At 47.2% G+C, this 18,012-nt stretch overlaps 1 protein-coding gene across 1 annotated transcript in view; it reads left to right on the top strand.

The window, feature by feature from the left end:
• Positions 1–18,012, top strand: part of SACS (sacsin molecular chaperone) — a 158,468-nt gene that overhangs the window by 73,208 nt on the left and 67,248 nt on the right. The window contains exon 3 of the mRNA XM_082248457.1: positions 1,154–1,241. Within this exon, the coding sequence (XP_082104583.1) occupies positions 1,154–1,241 (88 nt within the window). The remainder of the gene's footprint in view (positions 1–1,153; positions 1,242–18,012) is intronic.

The following is an 18,012-nucleotide window of genomic DNA, read 5'->3' as shown; positions in this document are numbered from 1 at the left end:
GTGTCGGAACGGTTCGGTACAGTACTGTATGGTTTGCTTTTCCACTAAAGTAGTACTAAAGTTAAGTGGGTGAGATAACAACGGGGTGGGTGGGATTCTCTGACCAATCAGTGGCTAGTAGTGACTGCATGCAAAGGATTGTGGGATATGGTACCAGATTGGTACCTGTTGGAACCACAATCGAGTAGGTACTGTTTTTTCAGAGCCGTACCGTACCGTACCGTTCGGTTCCATGCAGTGGAAAAGCAAACCTATACCGTACCGTACAGAACCGTTCCGACCCTATACCATGCGGTACCAGCAGTGGAAAAGCACAATTAGAGCCGGTTCACATACAGGCGACCCGACTTGCCGGGTCGACCTGTGAAGTCGCGGTGCACAGCGCGCACCGCGACCTCGGAGCGACATGCACGGACTTCATATCATTGAAGTCAATGCAGGTCGCTCCAGGTCGCCCCAAAGTAGTACAGGACCCTTTTTCTAAGTCGGAGCGACTTGTGTCGCTCCTATTCGAACGGGTCCTGTGCTAATCTATGGCAGGCGACTTGTCAGGCGACCAAGTCGCCTGACAAGTCACCCCAGTGTGAGCCGGCTCTAAATCTTTTTTTGTTTACACTCTTCTATGTTTCTAAATTACAGTTGGGCCTCCCGCTAAGGTTAAGCAAAGGGTCAGGGTCTCCTGTGTGACATTGATGGTTAGTAATGTCACACTTTCCCCGCCCTTTTATTTACATGGCTGGGGATTCCAAGCCAGTAAATAAAAAAAGCCTCGGGCCCCCACCACTTCATTTGTAACCAGTGACCGATAGGAAGGTGTCATAGATAATATACTATGTATGATGTTTGGTTCCTGCTGCACAGGCTAAAAGTCCGACATTCGGTCAAAAGCCTGAACAGCCAAAGTTCAGTCTAAACCTTCACCCTTACTTGGGAGCTCCCATGTCACTCTCCTGGTACCTATAAGATGGAAATCAGTTGGTGATTCAGCCATGGCTGAACTTAAACACCTTCTTTTTGATGATAGTATTTTTGAAACTTCATCCTTATTAAACCTGACAGGTTATTGTCTAAAATTATAGAGTTGTGTCTAAAAATGAAACTATTTTATAATAATAACTTTAGACCCTTATATAATTTGATTTATTTTTTCTAGCTATCTGAATGGACCAAGATCGGAGACCTGGGATCCAACAGTGAACAAATATTTCTGAACCTCCAATCCAAAGGCCTGAAAGGAGGAGGTAACTATATGTTGTCTAACAGTGCTGTCCTTAGTGTGTCTCATTGCTTTTCTGTTATGAGGCTGTATGGTATACGGTATGACATTAGTTAGCACATGGAAATTTATCGCTGATTGACACTCAGCATGCTCTATTGTATTATTTTTCACGTTGCGTATTTTAGGAATCTAGGAGAAATGCCAAATTGAAGTTGGTGACGTATAAATGGACTATTAGCCTAAATAAAATGCACTGAAGCCCTTCTGTGCTAATTTTTCACACCCTTTCTTTGGTGAAACTTTTAGGCTTCATGTACACGGGACGTTTGAAAACCTCTCCTGAACGCTGGAACTTGACAGCTAGTAACCGACGGTTAAAAACTTCAGTTTTGCCGTACATGCCACGTTTATGCGTGTTTAGCATCAGAAATGTATCCCCATTGAAAATACCTATAAATTTAAACGCTTATAAAAGCGAGTTACCGCGTTTAGACACGTTTGCACGCTGTTACAACCATTTGGCGTTTCAAATGCTGATAAACTTCCGTCTAAATGCATTTTTTTTGCTTTCGAAAAAATGCCATTAAACTCAACTGCCTCTAAACGACTATAAACATCTCAGAGTACATGGACAAATAAGATAACATTGAGGAGAGTTCAGGGGCTGCTGAAAAAAGCACCCAACTGCTCCTAAAGGTCTGTTTATCAGCAGCAGTGTACATGAGGTTCTAAATGCAGAACATTTTTTACCTTGCATTCCTTGTATTAAAGTATAACTAAAGGCAAAACTTTTTTTGACGTTTTAGATGGAGTGAAGATGGATTAGAGCGCTTGTCAGTTTTTATTGCTGTCAGTGCCCCTGTTAAGGAGATTCCCCCTCTCTGTTTGTCCTTTTCACCATTGTTATTGAAAGTGAAAGTAAAAGAAAATTCAAAATTTTGGGTTGTCCCCAGAAAAGTAATAGCGGGGAAATCTTCCAATGGAGACACTAGTTCTGGTGACCTGAGGGTTCGCAAGGGATTCCCTTAAAGGGATTGTAAAGTCTCTTTTTTTACCCCCTATAAAATAACAAACATGGTATACTTACTTGCTCTGTTGCAGTGGATTTGTTCAGAGCAGCCCGTATCCTGCTCTTCTCGTGTCCATCTTCTGCTCTCCTGGCCCCTCCCACCAGGTGAGTGCCCCCACAGCAAGCAGCTTGCTATGGGGGCACCCAAGCCAAGTCACAGCTCCCTGTGTCTATTCAGACACTGAGCCCCGCCCGCCCGCTCTCTCCTCTGATTGGCTTGCTGACTCTGATTGATAGCAGCTCTGCTGCTGTGTCTCAGCCAATCAGGAGGGAGAATCTCTGATGGCTGAGACACTCGTGGACATTGCTGGACAGACAGGGACCTTAGGTAAGCATTAGGGGGGCTGCTGCACATAGAAGGCTTTTTATCTTAATGCATAGAATGCGCCCAACCCCCCCCCCCCCCACCCCCCATAACCAGTGGCTTGCTATGGTGGCACACGCAGATCTAGAGGAGCCTAGAGCGCTCATGGGACACCCTAGAAGAGGAGATTCGAGGCCACTGTGCAATACGGTTGCACAGAGCAGGTAAGTATAACATGTTTGTTATTTTAGAAAAAAAAAAACAAGCCTTTAAAACCACTTTTATTGATCTGGTTGGTACATGCAGTGAAGAAAAAAGTCACCCCAAAAATGTAATTGCAGTTTCAAAGTAGGGATCGACCGATTATTGGTGGGGCCGATTATCGGAGGCCAATATTCCCTTTTTTGTACTGTATCAGTCACAAAACTTGCACATATGACCGATATGGTGCATTCCGTATGTTGCGCCACTGGGCCTACACGTTCTGGCTTCTTAGGCCGCCTCCCTCATTTTGTACAGTGCATGTCACGGAGGACACGCCAGCCAGCAGCTACCCACCTACAGCCCCTGTGCCAGCCACAACAGGATGCCAGTCAGCCACAGCAGGGTGCCAGCCACCCACAGCAGCAGGGTGCCAGCCAGGCACCTACAGCTTGGTGCCAGCCTGCCACCCACAGGCCGGTGCCAGTCATCCACCCACAGCCCCTTAGCTAGCCAGCCAGCCACCCACCCACAGCAGGGTGCTGTGCTAGCCAGCCACAGCAGGATGCCAGCCATTCACAGGGAGCCAGCCAGTCAGCCACCCACAGCTGCCCGGTGCCTGCCAGCCACCCACAGCTGCCCGGTGCCTGCCAGCCACCCACAGCTGCCCGGTGCCTGCCAGCCACCCACAGCTGCCCGGTGCCTGCCAGCGACCCACAACAGGGTGCCAGCCAGCCACCCACAGCAGGGTGCCAGCGGCCCACAGCAGGGTGCCAGCCACCCACAGCAGGGTGCCAGCCACCCACAAAAGGGGGCCAGTCAGCCACCCACAACTGGGTGCCAGCCACAGCAGGATGCCAGCCAGCCACAGCAGGATGCCAGCCAGCCACAGCAGAATGCCAGCCAGCCACAGCAGGGTGCCAGCTAGCCAGCCACCTACAGCAGGGTGCCAGCCAGCCACAACAGGGTGCCAGCCAGCCACAACAGGGTGCCAGCCAGCCAGCCACAACAGGGTGCCAGCCAGCCAGCCACAACAGGGTGCCAGCCAGCCACAACAGGGTGCCAGCCAGCCACAACAGGGTGCCAGCCAGCCACAACAGGGTGCCAGCCAGCTACAGCAGGGTGCCAGCCAGCCAGCCACCTACAGCAGGGTGCCAGCCAGCCAGCCACATCATGGTGCCAGCCAGCCAGCCACATCATGGTGCCAGCCAGCCAGCCACATCATGGTGCCAGCCAGCCAGCCACATCATGGTGCCAGCCAGCCACAACAGGGTGCCAGCCAGCCACCCACAACAGGGTGCCAGCCAGCCACCCACCCCCTGTGCCAGCCAGCCACCCACAGCAGCAGGGTGCCAGCCAGCCATCCACCCACAGCAGGGTGCCAGCCAGCCACCCACATATCCTCCCACTGAACAATAGGTACTTCCATTATCCATTTCTCCCTGCATTTTGTCACCGCGGGGAGTGTTTTCTTGAACAGTTCTTTGTAAGCTACAGATAAGGTCTTAGGTAGATCTTCCACCGATAATAGGCTTTCAAGAGCAGAAGTCTCAAACCTACTATCACGGAACTGTACTTGAAACGCGTGACGAATTTGAAAATAATAGGAATTTGGAAGGTAAAATCTTGCCTTTAATTGGTCGAATGTGAGAAGTTCCCCTTCCATGCTGATATCCTCAACTGTTGTAATACCTTTAGACATCAACAACATGGGATCAGGCAGACCATAATAGTGTGGGAGCCATGGATTCATTCATAAAGGAGAGGAAGGAGAGACCCCAGCATAACCAGGTCTTGCCTGGTAACTTTCTTGGTTGTAATAAGGGGAAGGGTAGACTGGGTCCCCTATATAATGCTAAACGCAGGCTTTCATAGAAACCCAGAAGTGCCACCTCCAGAACAGTAGTCGAATCCCCCTCATCTCCAATCAGCCAATGGTGAGCTAACACCATTTGACCTGCCAGATAATATTTCTGCCAATCCGGCAAGACCAATCCTCCTTGACCCAGGGTTCCTGTAGAACCCGAAGTCCTATGCGAGGGGGTGATGGGGACCACAGGAATAAACTGATAATCCCATTGAGTTTTTTAAAGTAAGATTTGGGTACTCTTATCGGGGTATGTCTTAGGCAGTATAGAATAACCGGGGGGGGGGGGGGGAGGAGGGGAGGGGGATGGGGGGCTTTAATTTTGAGGAGATTTATTCGGCCTATCAGAGACAGCAGAAGTATTTATATACTTCCCAAAAATTTATATGCATTCCCAAAAAAAATTAAAAATCTAAATTTTTTTAACATTTTATGCCAATTTGTTTTCTGCTACATATTTTTGGTAAATAAAATCGCAATTGGCTTAATAGTTATCGCGTGTATTAATTACGGGAAACATTTGTAATTTTTTATTGGTTTTATTTTTACTAGTAAGGGCGGGGATCTGCGTTTTTTTTTTTTTTTGGGACTGCGACATTACAGCGGACAGATCGGACCCCTAACTGACATTTATGACACTTTTGGGGGTACCAGTGACGTTACTACAGTAATTGGTGCTAAAAATATGCACTGTTACTGTAATAATGACACTGGCAGGGAAGGGGTTAACAGTATAGGTGATCAAGGGGTTAAATGTGACCCTAGGGGAGTGATTCTAACTGTGGGGGGGGCGTGGCTTTTGAGATGAACACAGAGACATGTGATCCTATATAGCAGGATCACATGAGCTCTGCGATCATCCCAGGGAGAAGGACGGTTGGCTGTCTTTACAACAGCCGACCGTCCTTTTCTCTCAGTCGGTAACGATCGCAGGTGTCGGCGGCAATCGGAGCCGCCTGACACACGTGTCGGCTTCCCCGCTGACGATCGGGGGGGCGGGAGCGCGCCACTGGCGGCGCGCGCTCGCCCCCCAGCTCCTCTCATGCGAGCGACGTGGGTCTACGTCATTTTACCTGCCCGAACCACCCTGCCGCAGTAAATAGGCGGCGGGTGGTCAAGAAGTGGTTAAGATGTGGAATACTGCATGCAGGAAGGGTCCATGGTCCTTTAAAAAAAGGATAAATAAATAATAAAATAATCAGATCATCAGCCTAGAGTGCTAGACATTTTTAATGGATCCCACCTGAATGGCTTAGACTGCTGGGGATGATCAGAGGGCTATTGCCAAGGGCTCCATTGCTCGGGCAAAAAGAAAGGGAGAAATGGGAGATCCCTGCCTGGTGCCCCTACCAATATCAAGAAAAGGGAAAACAGAGAGTCCAAGCCTGACTGCCACATGGGGTTTACTATATAGCAATGTAATCAACCTTTGAAAAAGGGGACCAAACCCATAGGTTCCAGGACTTTATGCATATATTGCCGATCGACTGAGTCAAAAGCCTTTTCTATATCTATGGAAACTAAGATTCTGGTGGGTGGGCCTTCGTTGGGAAGCCTTTTCAGATTAGTATCTGTAGATTTTCCTGGCATAAAGCCAGGTTAATCTATGTTAACCAATGAGGAAATTATTTTTGCTAGCCGGGTTGCTAAGACTTTAGTGAGGATTTTAAGATCTGTATTCAATAGGGCTATTGAATCGTAAGAGGAACATTCAGTAAGGTCTTTGCCGGACTTAGGAGGGAGGACCATATGGGCCTCAAGCTTGGAAGGCAGGAGGATTTGTTGATCTAGGCAATGGGCAAATAGTGCGCTTAGTCTAGAGGCCAGGAGTTTGACATAGGTCTTATATAAATCCATAGGAAACCCACCAGGGCCTGGAGCTTTGTGAAGAGGAAAAGCAAATATAGCCGCCTCTTTCTCCAGTGGCGTAATTTTGGCTTTAAGGGCATCCCTGTCACTGTCAGTTAAAACTGGAAGAGCTAAATTCATCAGTAAGGAATCAAGAGCTGTTGGGTCATATGATGGAATTGGAATAGGTGCATAAAGTGAGGAAAAAAGCGTAGAAGTTCCGTCATTATACTCAAAGGTTCAGTAGCTAAGTCACCCCCTCTTTTCGTATACTGGGAATGTTGGTAAGAGATTTGTGATCAGCCACTAACATAGCCAGGAGCTTACCATTCTTGTCCCCTTGAGCGAATAGAGACTCAGCCCTGTGCCCCGACTCTGTGTGTGCCAAATCAGAGAAGTGTACCGAGAGGCATTGCATGCCTCCAACAGAGAGGTATAAGGCATCTGAAGGAGATGTGGCATGTTTCTCCGCATACTCTTTCTTTCTCCTGCAAAGCAACAATTTCATCATTATAATGCTTTTGTGCCATTTTAAAAGCAGATATACATTCCCCCCTAAGACTGCCTTAAACGCATCCCATACCACAGGAGGCTCAGCCGAGTCCACGTTAGTGGTCCAGTATGAGATGATGGATGTTTGGAGATGGGAGGACACCTGCTGAACCTGCAACCAACTCAGAGATAACCTCCAAGCCCCCCTTCCAGGGCCAGCTGGAGGCTCAATTGTCAGATATTCCGCCAGCTAAATATGCCACATTCTGTAGCAGTGACAAAAAGGGGTGGTTACCGAAAGTCATATGTATACGGGCTGAAGAGCCATGCATTCTGGAGAGATGGGAAAAGCTCCTAGAAGTTGGGTGTTTCCAACGCCATATTTCAGAGAGCCCCACTGTTTTGGCCCAGTTCTATAGAGTCTGGCAGGGTTGGAGGTATCCAAGGCAAGTCAAGGATATTATTATAGTCACCCGCCAGCACCATGGGCAGATGTGCATAGGAGGCCAGTTTAGTGAGTAAATCATTCAATATTTGGGGTTGGAATGGTGGAGGTACCTATACATTTACAAATAGCCGTTTATAATTGCATATTTCTAAGACCACTGCCACATATCGGCCCCCAGGTTAGAGACCACCTGATGTATGGCACAGGGCAACAGCCTTGCTGATGAGGATGGAAACTCATCTTGCTAAAGAGGAATAAGTGGAATGCAGAGCCCTCTGAATCCAGGGTCTGCGCAAGGCCAGGATCCTATTGCCATCAAAATGCGTCTCCTGCAGGAGGACAATATGCGGCTTAAGTGGCTTGAGGTATTGGAATACTGCCGCTCTCTTGAATTTGTCATTCAACCCTCTCACATTCCATGAAACAATACTTATACGATTAGCCATAATAGGATTTGAATCCGCTTCAAAATACAAACCAGTAGTAAGTGCTGATAAGTTTTAGTTCAAGTGCGTATTGACAGTAAAAACAGCAAAAAAGTAAGCAGTGCAAAAAAAGTTGTGAGGTTGGTTAGTTGGGTCTAGAAAAAAGAAAAACATCCCTGCTGTTGTACCAGAACTAGAACTCAAACAAAAAATATAAAAAGGGGTCCGGTAGACAGCCTAATCCCAGAACTGAGAAAAAACCGTTGATCGCAAAAGTTTGACTGTTCTTGATGACTCTTCTGTGTTTCCAGGGGAGAATCCATAGACAGGATAGGCCAGCAGTGAAATATGTCAGAGTCAATATAATGGATAACATATAACCCAGGTTCCCCATAACAAGAGAATGCAACATTTTGGGGTTATTGAATAATTCGTGTTTCCAGACAATGACATGCCTTTAGCAACGAAATATAGTAACAGCTAGGCTGATGCAAGGTGCGTTGCTGTAGGTATTTCACGGACCAGTGTCAAGCCAATCACTAGATTCTTGTGGGGTGTCAAAGAACTTGACAGTGCCTTTATGTTGGATTCGGAGCCTACTTGGGTGGAGCATGCTGTATTGGAATCCTTTGATCTTCAGCCACCTCCTGATCTCATTAAATGAGCATCGTCTCCTCTGGGTTTCTGCAGAGAAATCTGGGAACATTTGAACCTTCCATTCTCAAATTTAGGTTCCTGGTGTTTCCTAGCTTATGCCAGAATCTTGTTCCAGGAGGGACGCGGTAAGCTCTTTCCACCACATACGTTGGAGGAAGGTCATCTAGGGCTAGTAGTTGTTTAAAGAAGTTTTCCGCGAAAATGACAGTTTTGGTGCCCTCTGTCCCCTCTAGTCCCAGAAATGCACATTATTTCTGCACTGCCTGTCTTCAGCGTCATCAGCCCTGTTTTGGAGTGCTCTTCTTGTAACTCTGATAGTTGTGACCCATGGTAGTATGTGGTATCCTCCACTTCAGAAATGTGGTCTTCAGCCGTAGTTAGCTTGCCCCGGATCTTATCAAAGTCATGTCTGATGAGGGTGCACTCTACTGCCAGGTGATCAATACAGACCATCAATGCCACCTTACAGGCATCTATGGCCTCCAGGATAGGTTTGGTGAAGGAACCGGCATAGTCATTGGCTGCTGGGGGCGTTGATGAAGGAGCCCAAGGTTCCTGTGCAGCTGCTGCCTCTGTAGCTTCCATGTTGGCGGATAATGTCTGGCCACATTGAGAGACCGGCACTAAAGGTAAGATGGCGGAGGCGGGGCCTGAGTCCCGTCCACGTGTGGAGCGGTTCGGCCGCTGCTCTAACTGCGCCTTCACCCCCTGTTTGTTAGCTCCAGCAGGCTTCCCCAAGGTGTCAGGAGGGTACCCCGCTGTCAGAGGGAGGCTCTATAGAACCAGGTGAGGAAGCACTACTAACCGCATTAAAGCAGGAGTATAACGGAGCTCCTGAGAGACACGACCAGCCTTGTTCACATCCAGTCACGCCCCCTACCTTTGTACCTTAAACAAAACTTTATTTGGGGGTCATGAACTTTATATGGACTATATAGGTACAAACCGAGTATCATTAAAACAATTCTTTATTAAATGTCATTAAAACAACACAACACATATTAAAATACTCTCTGCTTAAAGGTTCACATCATGTACAGATTCCAACATAATTCACATGTAGACTGGATGCGTTTCAGGAAGCCTTTTTAAGAAGCACATTTCTACATAACATGCTGGAATGATGTGGAAAACAAAGGACCTATAGATATGTCCCTATGATCTTTTTGATGGGCACGGACTGGGATAACTTTGTTATCATTAGGATGTACAGCACATCCAGAAAGTATTCACAGAGCTTCACTTTTCTCTTTCGTTCATTGACCGACACAGCTCCTGATTCTTCTTAACCATTGGGTTATACTACCCCCTACAGGAGTTGGACACTAGGCAGGAAAAAGCTAGACCACGCCTATGGGCAGTCCCAGAGAGTATACACCCACTCTTAGCTATAGGCACTCAGTTTTTTTTCTGCCTAGTGAGAAATAAGGACCTAGTTCCTTGCTGGGATCTCTGGTCCTGGCAATTTTTTCTTTTTAGATAGAAATGTTTTCCTATCTTTCTTTTTTTGTTCCAGTGAGAATCTACAACCAATTGCCAGACTGGGCGACGGACTGGATAATCTAGATCCAGAGGGTCCCCGCAATCTGGCCAGCGAGCAACATAGCCCCACTGGACGGAGGCTGGCCTGCAAGTTAAACATCTCTCGAGGGCGCATACAACCTGGCCTCGGCCTGAGTCAAAGCATTCCTCCTGGTTGGCTTCACTGGGGCTCGGGTCCAAGCAGCTGGTAATCCACAAAAATTTCGTCTGCGACTTGCGTCCTACTAGGCCAATGCGGCCAAGTCGGGCGTCTCCGTTGGGGGGCGGCCCCAGTGAGTTTTGCTGAAGTCCCCACTCTTTCTTTGGCATCTGACGGACTGAGATCCGTGCACTTGTGGCCTCCACAAAAATTTAGGCCGTGGCTTGCGGCCTAAAAGGCCATGCAGTCAGCTTGCAGCATCCCTTGGAAGGGGTGGCGCTGTGGGGGCAGTTCAATAAAAGACTTGATGCCATTATTGTGTGGGGCACCTGCCCCCTTTTAGCGCTGTGGGACCAACCGTGTACCCTGCATGCGTGTCCTCCTCACAGTGCACCGCCCCCTTTTTAAGGGGGCTATTTACTATTATGCGGGTCTCTATGGACGGGCTCGGAGGGTGACCCCCTTGTCTCCTTTTTGCGGGGTCCAGTAGGTGGTCCATTGGGGGCCCTCGGTCGGCGTCCCCTTGGCGGGATCGCAGTCGGCGGCCCTCTCCTGGTTGTTGCATCAGATCCTGAAATTCTTTCTTGGCTGCCGCCGACGCGAGTCACCCTGCTGGGTCTGCATCCGCGCACACTCTGAGTGCTCAGATAGCGAGGATGATTCCTCTGCACCTTTAGCTACGCATGAAAAGGCACTGGTGGATGCACTGTTTGCGTCAATGCGTGAAATTTTAAAAATGGAGGCTGCGGCTGATGTTACGTTGGAGGCATTGGTCCCTTTTGGCACCCTCAGGCCCACCAAAGCGGCGAGGGTGTTCCCCTTTCCGCTTACTTTGACAAAATTTTCAACAGTGGGGTTGTCCAAAATGCAGTGGTTCCTAATAATTTTTGCCTTGCGGTATCCTTTTGAGGTGTACTGCTTAAAAGGTGGACAGTCCCACCTGTAGCGGACTCGTCGGATTCCAGGTTGAATAAAGCTACCTTCATTCCTGTTGAGGAGTCCCCGGCCTTTTACAGATCCAGCTGATAGGAGGGCGGAGGCTCTGGCCCGCCATATGTTCGCTGTGGCTGGTTCGGCACTTAGGCCGGTATTTACTATTGCCCTGGTGTAGCAAACTCTGATCGAGTGGGCTAAACTTTTACACCGGGACCTGGAGGGGAAACTGCTTCCCCCTGTCTTGTGGAGCTGGCGGATCAGTTGATCCAGGGGCTACAGTTTATCTGTGAAGCTTCTTTGGATGCGGCTACTTTAATTTCTAGGCAGTCTGTATCAGCATTGGTCCTTCAGCGTATTATCTGGCTGAAATGCTGGTCTGCAGACCAGGTTTCTAAGGCTCCATGTACACGGGACGCTGGAAATGGCCGTTTAGGAGCAGTTGGGCGTTTTTTTCAGAAGCCCCTGAACCCATCTACATTTTATCTTATCTGTCCATGTACACCAGGTCGTTTACAGTCATTTGCAGGCAGTTGTGTTCAGGGACTGTTTTTAGAACGCAATTATTTGCGTTCGAACGTGTGTTTCCCGGCGTTTCAAACGCACAAACGCGTCCAAACGCGTCTGAACGCGTCCGAACGCGATGACCCGCGTTTAGCGTTCGCGTTTTTCCATTTTAAAGGGGAATAATTTTTTTGACCTCTAGGAACGCTTCTAAACGCAAACGCCCGCAAACGCCGATGAACGCCCGCTAAACGCGGGTACAAACGCGACTGAACGGACGTTTCAAACGTCCTAAAAATTCCAGCATTCAAAGGGACTTTAACAACGTCCCGTGTACATGGAGCCTTAGAAGGCCTGACCTGATCTCCCCCTTGTAGGGAATCGTCTGTTTGGAGCTTCCTTGGATGACATCGTTAAGGGTCTCACAGGGGGGAAGAGTACTCGTCTTCCGCCGGCTACCAAGGGCTAGTAGCCCCATCGTAGATGTGGGCCATTCTCCTCAGCTCATGAGAGGTTTATTCGTCCCTCAGGGTCTCAAGACAAGGGATCAAAAGACAGGGCCTCCACTGGAGGTTCCAAGAGGACCTGGTCTGGCAAGCCACGAGTGGGCTCTTCTAGACTTGCAGACAAGGCTGCCTCTGCATGAAGGGGTGCCCTCACCCATAACTGGGGTGGGAGGATGTCTTCGCTGGTTTCCGGATCCATGGACTTCCCTGGTACAGGACAAGTGGGTCAACTAAGTTATTCAGTCAGGCTACAAGATCGTCTTCGGTCTTATCCTCCGGAAAGGTTCTTCCCTTTCAACCTGCACTTGTCCCCAGGTCGCTTACAGGGTCTCTTTGGGGCAGTGCAAGACTTGTTACTTTAAGGGGTGATTGTTTCGGTCTCAACTTCGGAACCGTTTCAGGGGTTTTTACTCAAACCTCTTTACAATTCCCAGAAAGGAAGGCAAGGTACGTCCAATTCTGGACCTCATGGCGCTAAACTGCTTTGTGCGCGTACTGATGTTCTGCATGAAGTCCATTCGCACGGTAGTGGCATCCCTACATCAGGGGGTTTTCTTCTTGCTTCTATCGACATCCATGATGCCTACCCACACATTCTAATATGTGATGGTCACCAGCGCTTCCTCCAGTTTGCCGTGGGCGAGGAGCAGTATCAGTTTGTGGCATTGACCTTTGGTCTCGCCTCCGCTCCTTCGGTCTTCACAAAAGTGTTGGCCCCGGTGCTGGCATTGTTTTAGTCAGCAGGGGATCGTGGTACTGGGCTACCTGGGCGATCTTCTTCTGCGAGCGGAGTCTCCAACTGCTTTAATGGACATCTGCAGATTACGCTGCAAACTCTGTGGGAGTTCGGTTGGATTCTGAACCTTCAGAAGTCTGCTTTGGATCTGTCCTCCATAACTGGTCTATCTGGGTCTGACTCTGGACTCTGCCTCAGACATAGTGTTTCTTCCTCTGGAAGAACTCCATACATTGCAGGAGACAATTCAGCTTCTGTTAATCAGCATATGGTCATCCCTCCGGGCTTGCATGCGGGTGCTGGGCCTGATGGTGTCCAACTTTTGAGGTGGTCTGTTTGCACAGTTCCACACAAAAAGAGATTCTGGTGAAATGGGACAAGGGTCCACGGTCTCTAGAGGTGACTTCATTCTCTGGTGCTTCGACAGGGAAATTCCTTTTCCCCCTGTGCTGGACGGTTGTCGCCACGGATGCCAGCCTGTCCGGATGGGGAGGCATCATCAGCACAGATGTGCTCAGGGGGTCTGGACTCTGACAGAGACCAGATTGACGATTAATGTACTGGAACTCCGAGCAATCAGACTTGTCTGGCTCATTGGACAATTTGTCTTCAGGGGTGTCCGGTACGAATTTATTTGGAAAAGGCCACGGCCGTGGTCTATGTCAGTCAACAAGGGGGCACAAGAAGTGTCCTGGCGGCTCGGTAAGTAGCCAGAATTCTAAGGTGGGCTGCTGATTCGTTCCAGTCCTCTCAAACTCCTGCCACAACTCCTGTGCTGGATCCAGGCAGAAAGGATTCTAATCATTCTAGTGGCTCCAGACTAGCCTCGCCGGTCTTGGTACGCCGATATGGTATGGCTGGTCGCTGATGGTCCTTGGGGACTTCCTCTCAGGGAGAATCTGCTGTCCCAAGAACCAATCTTCTATCTTACTTTACAGTTGCTTCGATGGCTTGGCTGTTGAACGCAAGGTGCTGAAGGATAGAGGTTTGTCTAAGTCAGTGATTCCTACGCTGTTGAAAGCTAGGAAATCTATTTCTTTTTTTTTTTTAATCTTTTTTCCTTTTTTATTGATAGAAAACATAAGCTACAATACAAAACAAAACTTCAACAAAACAAACAAAAAAGACATGGGCAATATGTCACAGTGCAGCAAAGCAAAAAAAGGACTTACGATTATATAATGCATACATTACTCGGTCAAGTACAGACGAGCGAAAAACATAAAAGAGCTGAGGAATGACAAAAAAACAAACAAAACTCAAGCATCCGAGGACATATCGGAAGCTGTCGTAGGTTCCCGCTAGCTACTTATACCATACTTTATCATATTTCTTCGGACATCCCCTGTGAGTGTATGTATCTTTTATAAAGTGGTAGATTTTTATTTGCAAGCTGTTTCCAAAAAGAAAGGGAAGGCGGAGAAGGTCGTTTCCATTGCATCGTAATAGATTTTCTGGCATAGAAAAGAAGAAGGCCAATCAAAGTGCGCTCCTCTCCAGTCAGTGACAAGGGTTCAACCATGCCCAATATACAGGCCTCCATTGTAGGTCTAATGGAAAGAGACGTGACTAAATTCATTAAATCTAAAACCTCACTCCAGAAACAGACTATTTTCAGACAAAACCAAAAAAATATGGGAGAAATCTCCCGGGGTGGCCCCACATCTCCAAAAGTCAGAGGAATGGGAAGGATTTATTTTGTGGAGTCTGTAAGGAGTAAAATAAGCCCTATGAGCTATTTTAAATTGAACGAGGCGGTCTCGCAAGGAGACCAAGATCTTAAAGGGGAAATCCCAGATATCATCCCAATCCTCGTCATCAAGTTCCTTAATGTCCTGTTGCCAGCGAGATCGAAGTCCGGCTAGAGTGGGCAGGGATACTGAGATCAGATGGAAATAGAGACGGGAGGAGGGCTTAGCCCCGCACTCCCAAGCGGAAGAACCCCCTTCAGGGTAGATTGTGCAATATGACCTGGAGATTGTGAAAACTGAGCTTTGAAGGCATGGGAGACTTGTAAATATTGAAATAAATAATAAGTTGAAATGTTATAAGTGGAATTAAGATAGGAAAAAGGGACTAATGATTGTTGTGACACTATATGAGATCGTATTAAGTGAATGCATAAGGTTCCGAGTTCGTATAAAAATGAAGAAGAGGGGCATTCTGGGATACTGCTGATTTAGGATAATTTTCATAGGCCAGCCCAGCCCTCCAGACCCGGAGAGTCGTTTGCATGGAAGGGGTTAAGTCATATGGGGCCTCTGAAAACACTAAATTTAAGTGCCTCCAGGAACTCAACAATGGCCGCTTCTAGAAGTGTGGAAGGATTAAGTAGATCAGGGTTCAACCACCATGCCACTGTCACCAGCTGAGTAGCCAGAAAGTATTTATGGCAGTCAGGAAAAGCCAATCCGCCTTGAATGCATGGACGCATCAAGGTACTCAATGTATAACATGGTGATGAGGGACCCCAAAGAAAGGACGAAAATATTTGATTCAGTTTTACAAAAAAGGATTTGGGTATCCACTGTGGGGAGTGCCTAAATAAATAAGTTAATTTGGGGTTTATTTTCATCTTGATTAAGTATGCGGCCTAAAAGGTATAAGGGAAGATTCTCCCATGCCTTCAGTGTCTGTCTCACCGTCTGTAGAACCGGGGTCAGGTTCAAAGAGATAAAGTCTGAGGCCTGACGAGAAATTATCACCCCAAGATACTTAAAGGCATCCACCCATTGTAGAGGATTATCAGGAAAATCTGTAAATTTAGCCTCTTGATCAATAGGGAACAACGACGATTTGGACCAATTCACTCGGAGACCAGTATACTTGGAAAAGGAATTAAGTACCTGAAGGGCACCCCGCAACGAAGGGCCGGCATCATTAAGAAATAGCAACATGTCTTCGGCATACAGGGCTACCCTCTCCTCCAGCCAACCAATTTTTAGACACCTAATGTTTTGAGAGGTGCGCAGTGCTTCTGCCACCGGCTTAATCGCTATGGCAAACAGTGCTGGAGAGAGAGGGCAGCCCTGCTGCATTCCCCTGTACAGGGCAAAGGGTGCAGACAAACCTCCCCCCTAGATAGATAGTGTAATCAAACCGCGCTGACTCTGTGGTCAATAAAAGCTGCCAGCACTTCAACTTGACACAAGAAGTGGTCATCAAACGTAGATAAAATAAGTGCAGCGCTAAAAAGGTATATACATGAAATCATAAAACACCTTCAAATGAATGAAGTAAAAAAATTAAATAAAATAATGTTACAACTAAACCTCATAAAAAGAGTTGAAATCTTTGTGAGAAAATGTCCATATAGAAATGTCCATATAGAATTGCAGAAACGGAGTCCCAAGTGAAAAGGTGACTTTGAAACAAATACTGGTGATAATTGTGATAGAATCCAACACCAACAAGGTAATACAAATGCGCTCACCAGAAGTAATGAACCCAAAATTCCGTATAGAATGTGGGTCATTAAAGCAGATTATGGCAATACGTCCTCTCTCTCAGCATACAGTTGCCCAATGTACATGCCAGGATGGATAGGGTGGTCAGCAATGGAACGGCCAGACTTCCCAATGGATGATATATACATGAAAATGACCAAACGGTGCAAACATAGCGTAAAACTGTTTCTCAAAATGTATTAAAAAAAGAGAAATACACTTACAAAGTCATCATGTAAGGCAACGCATGTAGTGAAGAGATGGCAGAATAAGGTTCTGACGCATTTCATCCAATAGGATATAATCGTAGGAGAATTGCCATCATTTGTATTACCTTGTTGGTGTTGGATTCTATCGCAATTATCACCAGTATTTGTTTCAAAGTCACCTTTTCACTTGGGACTCTGTTTCTGCAATTCTATATGAACATTTCTATATGGACATTTTCTCACAAAGATTTCAACTCTTTTTATGAGGTTTAGTTGTAATATTATTTTATTTAATTTTTTACTTCATTCATTTGAAGGTGTTTTAGGATTTCATGTATAAACCTCCCCCCTAGCCTGACAGAGGAAACGGGGCTGGAATAAATGATCTTGAGCCAATCAATGAAGATCAATGGAAAGCCCATCCTGTGTAGCGTTTCTCACAAGAAGGGCCATTCGACCTTGTCCAATGCTTTTTCTATGTCAAGCGAGGCAACTACCCGGGAGCCGACGTTGACATGGGGGGCATGAATATTCATAAACAACCTACGGATATTAACATCCGTGGCCCTATGGGGCATAAAACCCGTTTGGTCCGAATCGATAAAAGAGGGTAGTATAAGATGAAGACGCAAAGCGAGAAGCTTCGTCAAAATTTTCAAGTTATTATTAAGGAGAGCAATGGGCCTATAAGAGGTAAGAGTTTAGGATCTTTGGGCGGTATATGTATAAGGATGATATTGGCCTGATACATAGAGACATGAAGCTTCCTGTCCGCCAAACATTTGGTATATAAAGATGCCAACAGTGGAGCCAGCAACTTCCCCTGAGACTTATAGAAGTCAATTGGTAGGCCATCTGGTCCCAGGGCTTTCCCCGAAGGGAAGGACTGGATGGCATTCAAAACCTCCAGAGCGGTAAAAGGTGCTACTAAGGCCTTACGCTCTCCATCAGAGAGCCATCCAAGTGCCAGAGAATCCAGAAACCCCTGCATATCTTTTGGATGAAAATCAAAGGGAAAGGTGGAGGAGTACAACGTCTCAAAGAAGGTTTTGAATGAGTCCAGAATCCCTGACGAGGAGATGGCAGACTCACCAGATGGAGTGGTAATTTCAGGAATTACCATAGGGGGATGATCATGCGGGGCCTGCCTGGCCAACGACCGACCGTTCCTATCCCCTTGCTCAAAAAAACATTGTTTATTCTTATAAAGCTCTAATCTAGTAATCTCAGACAAATGTAAATGTAGCTCCCGCTGAGAGGCCAACAATAGATCAAAGTTTTCAACTGTGGGAGCTGAGGTATATACGTCAGTGTGTTGCAAGACTGATTGCTGGAGGAGGTGGGTAGTAGCAGTCAATTCCTTCCTAATCACAGCAATGGAAGACATGTACTGGCCCCTGGTGTATGCCTTGAAGGCATCCCATGTCATCTCTGGAGAAGAGGACCCTTCATTAAATTCCCAAAACT

Source organism: Pelophylax lessonae (genome assembly GCF_965119305.1).
Source record: "Pelophylax lessonae genome assembly, chromosome: 2".
Taxonomy (NCBI): Eukaryota; Metazoa; Chordata; class Amphibia; order Anura; family Ranidae; genus Pelophylax; species Pelophylax lessonae.
Note: the sequence above shows the minus strand (reverse complement) of the source record. Positions and strands in the feature narration are given on the sequence as shown.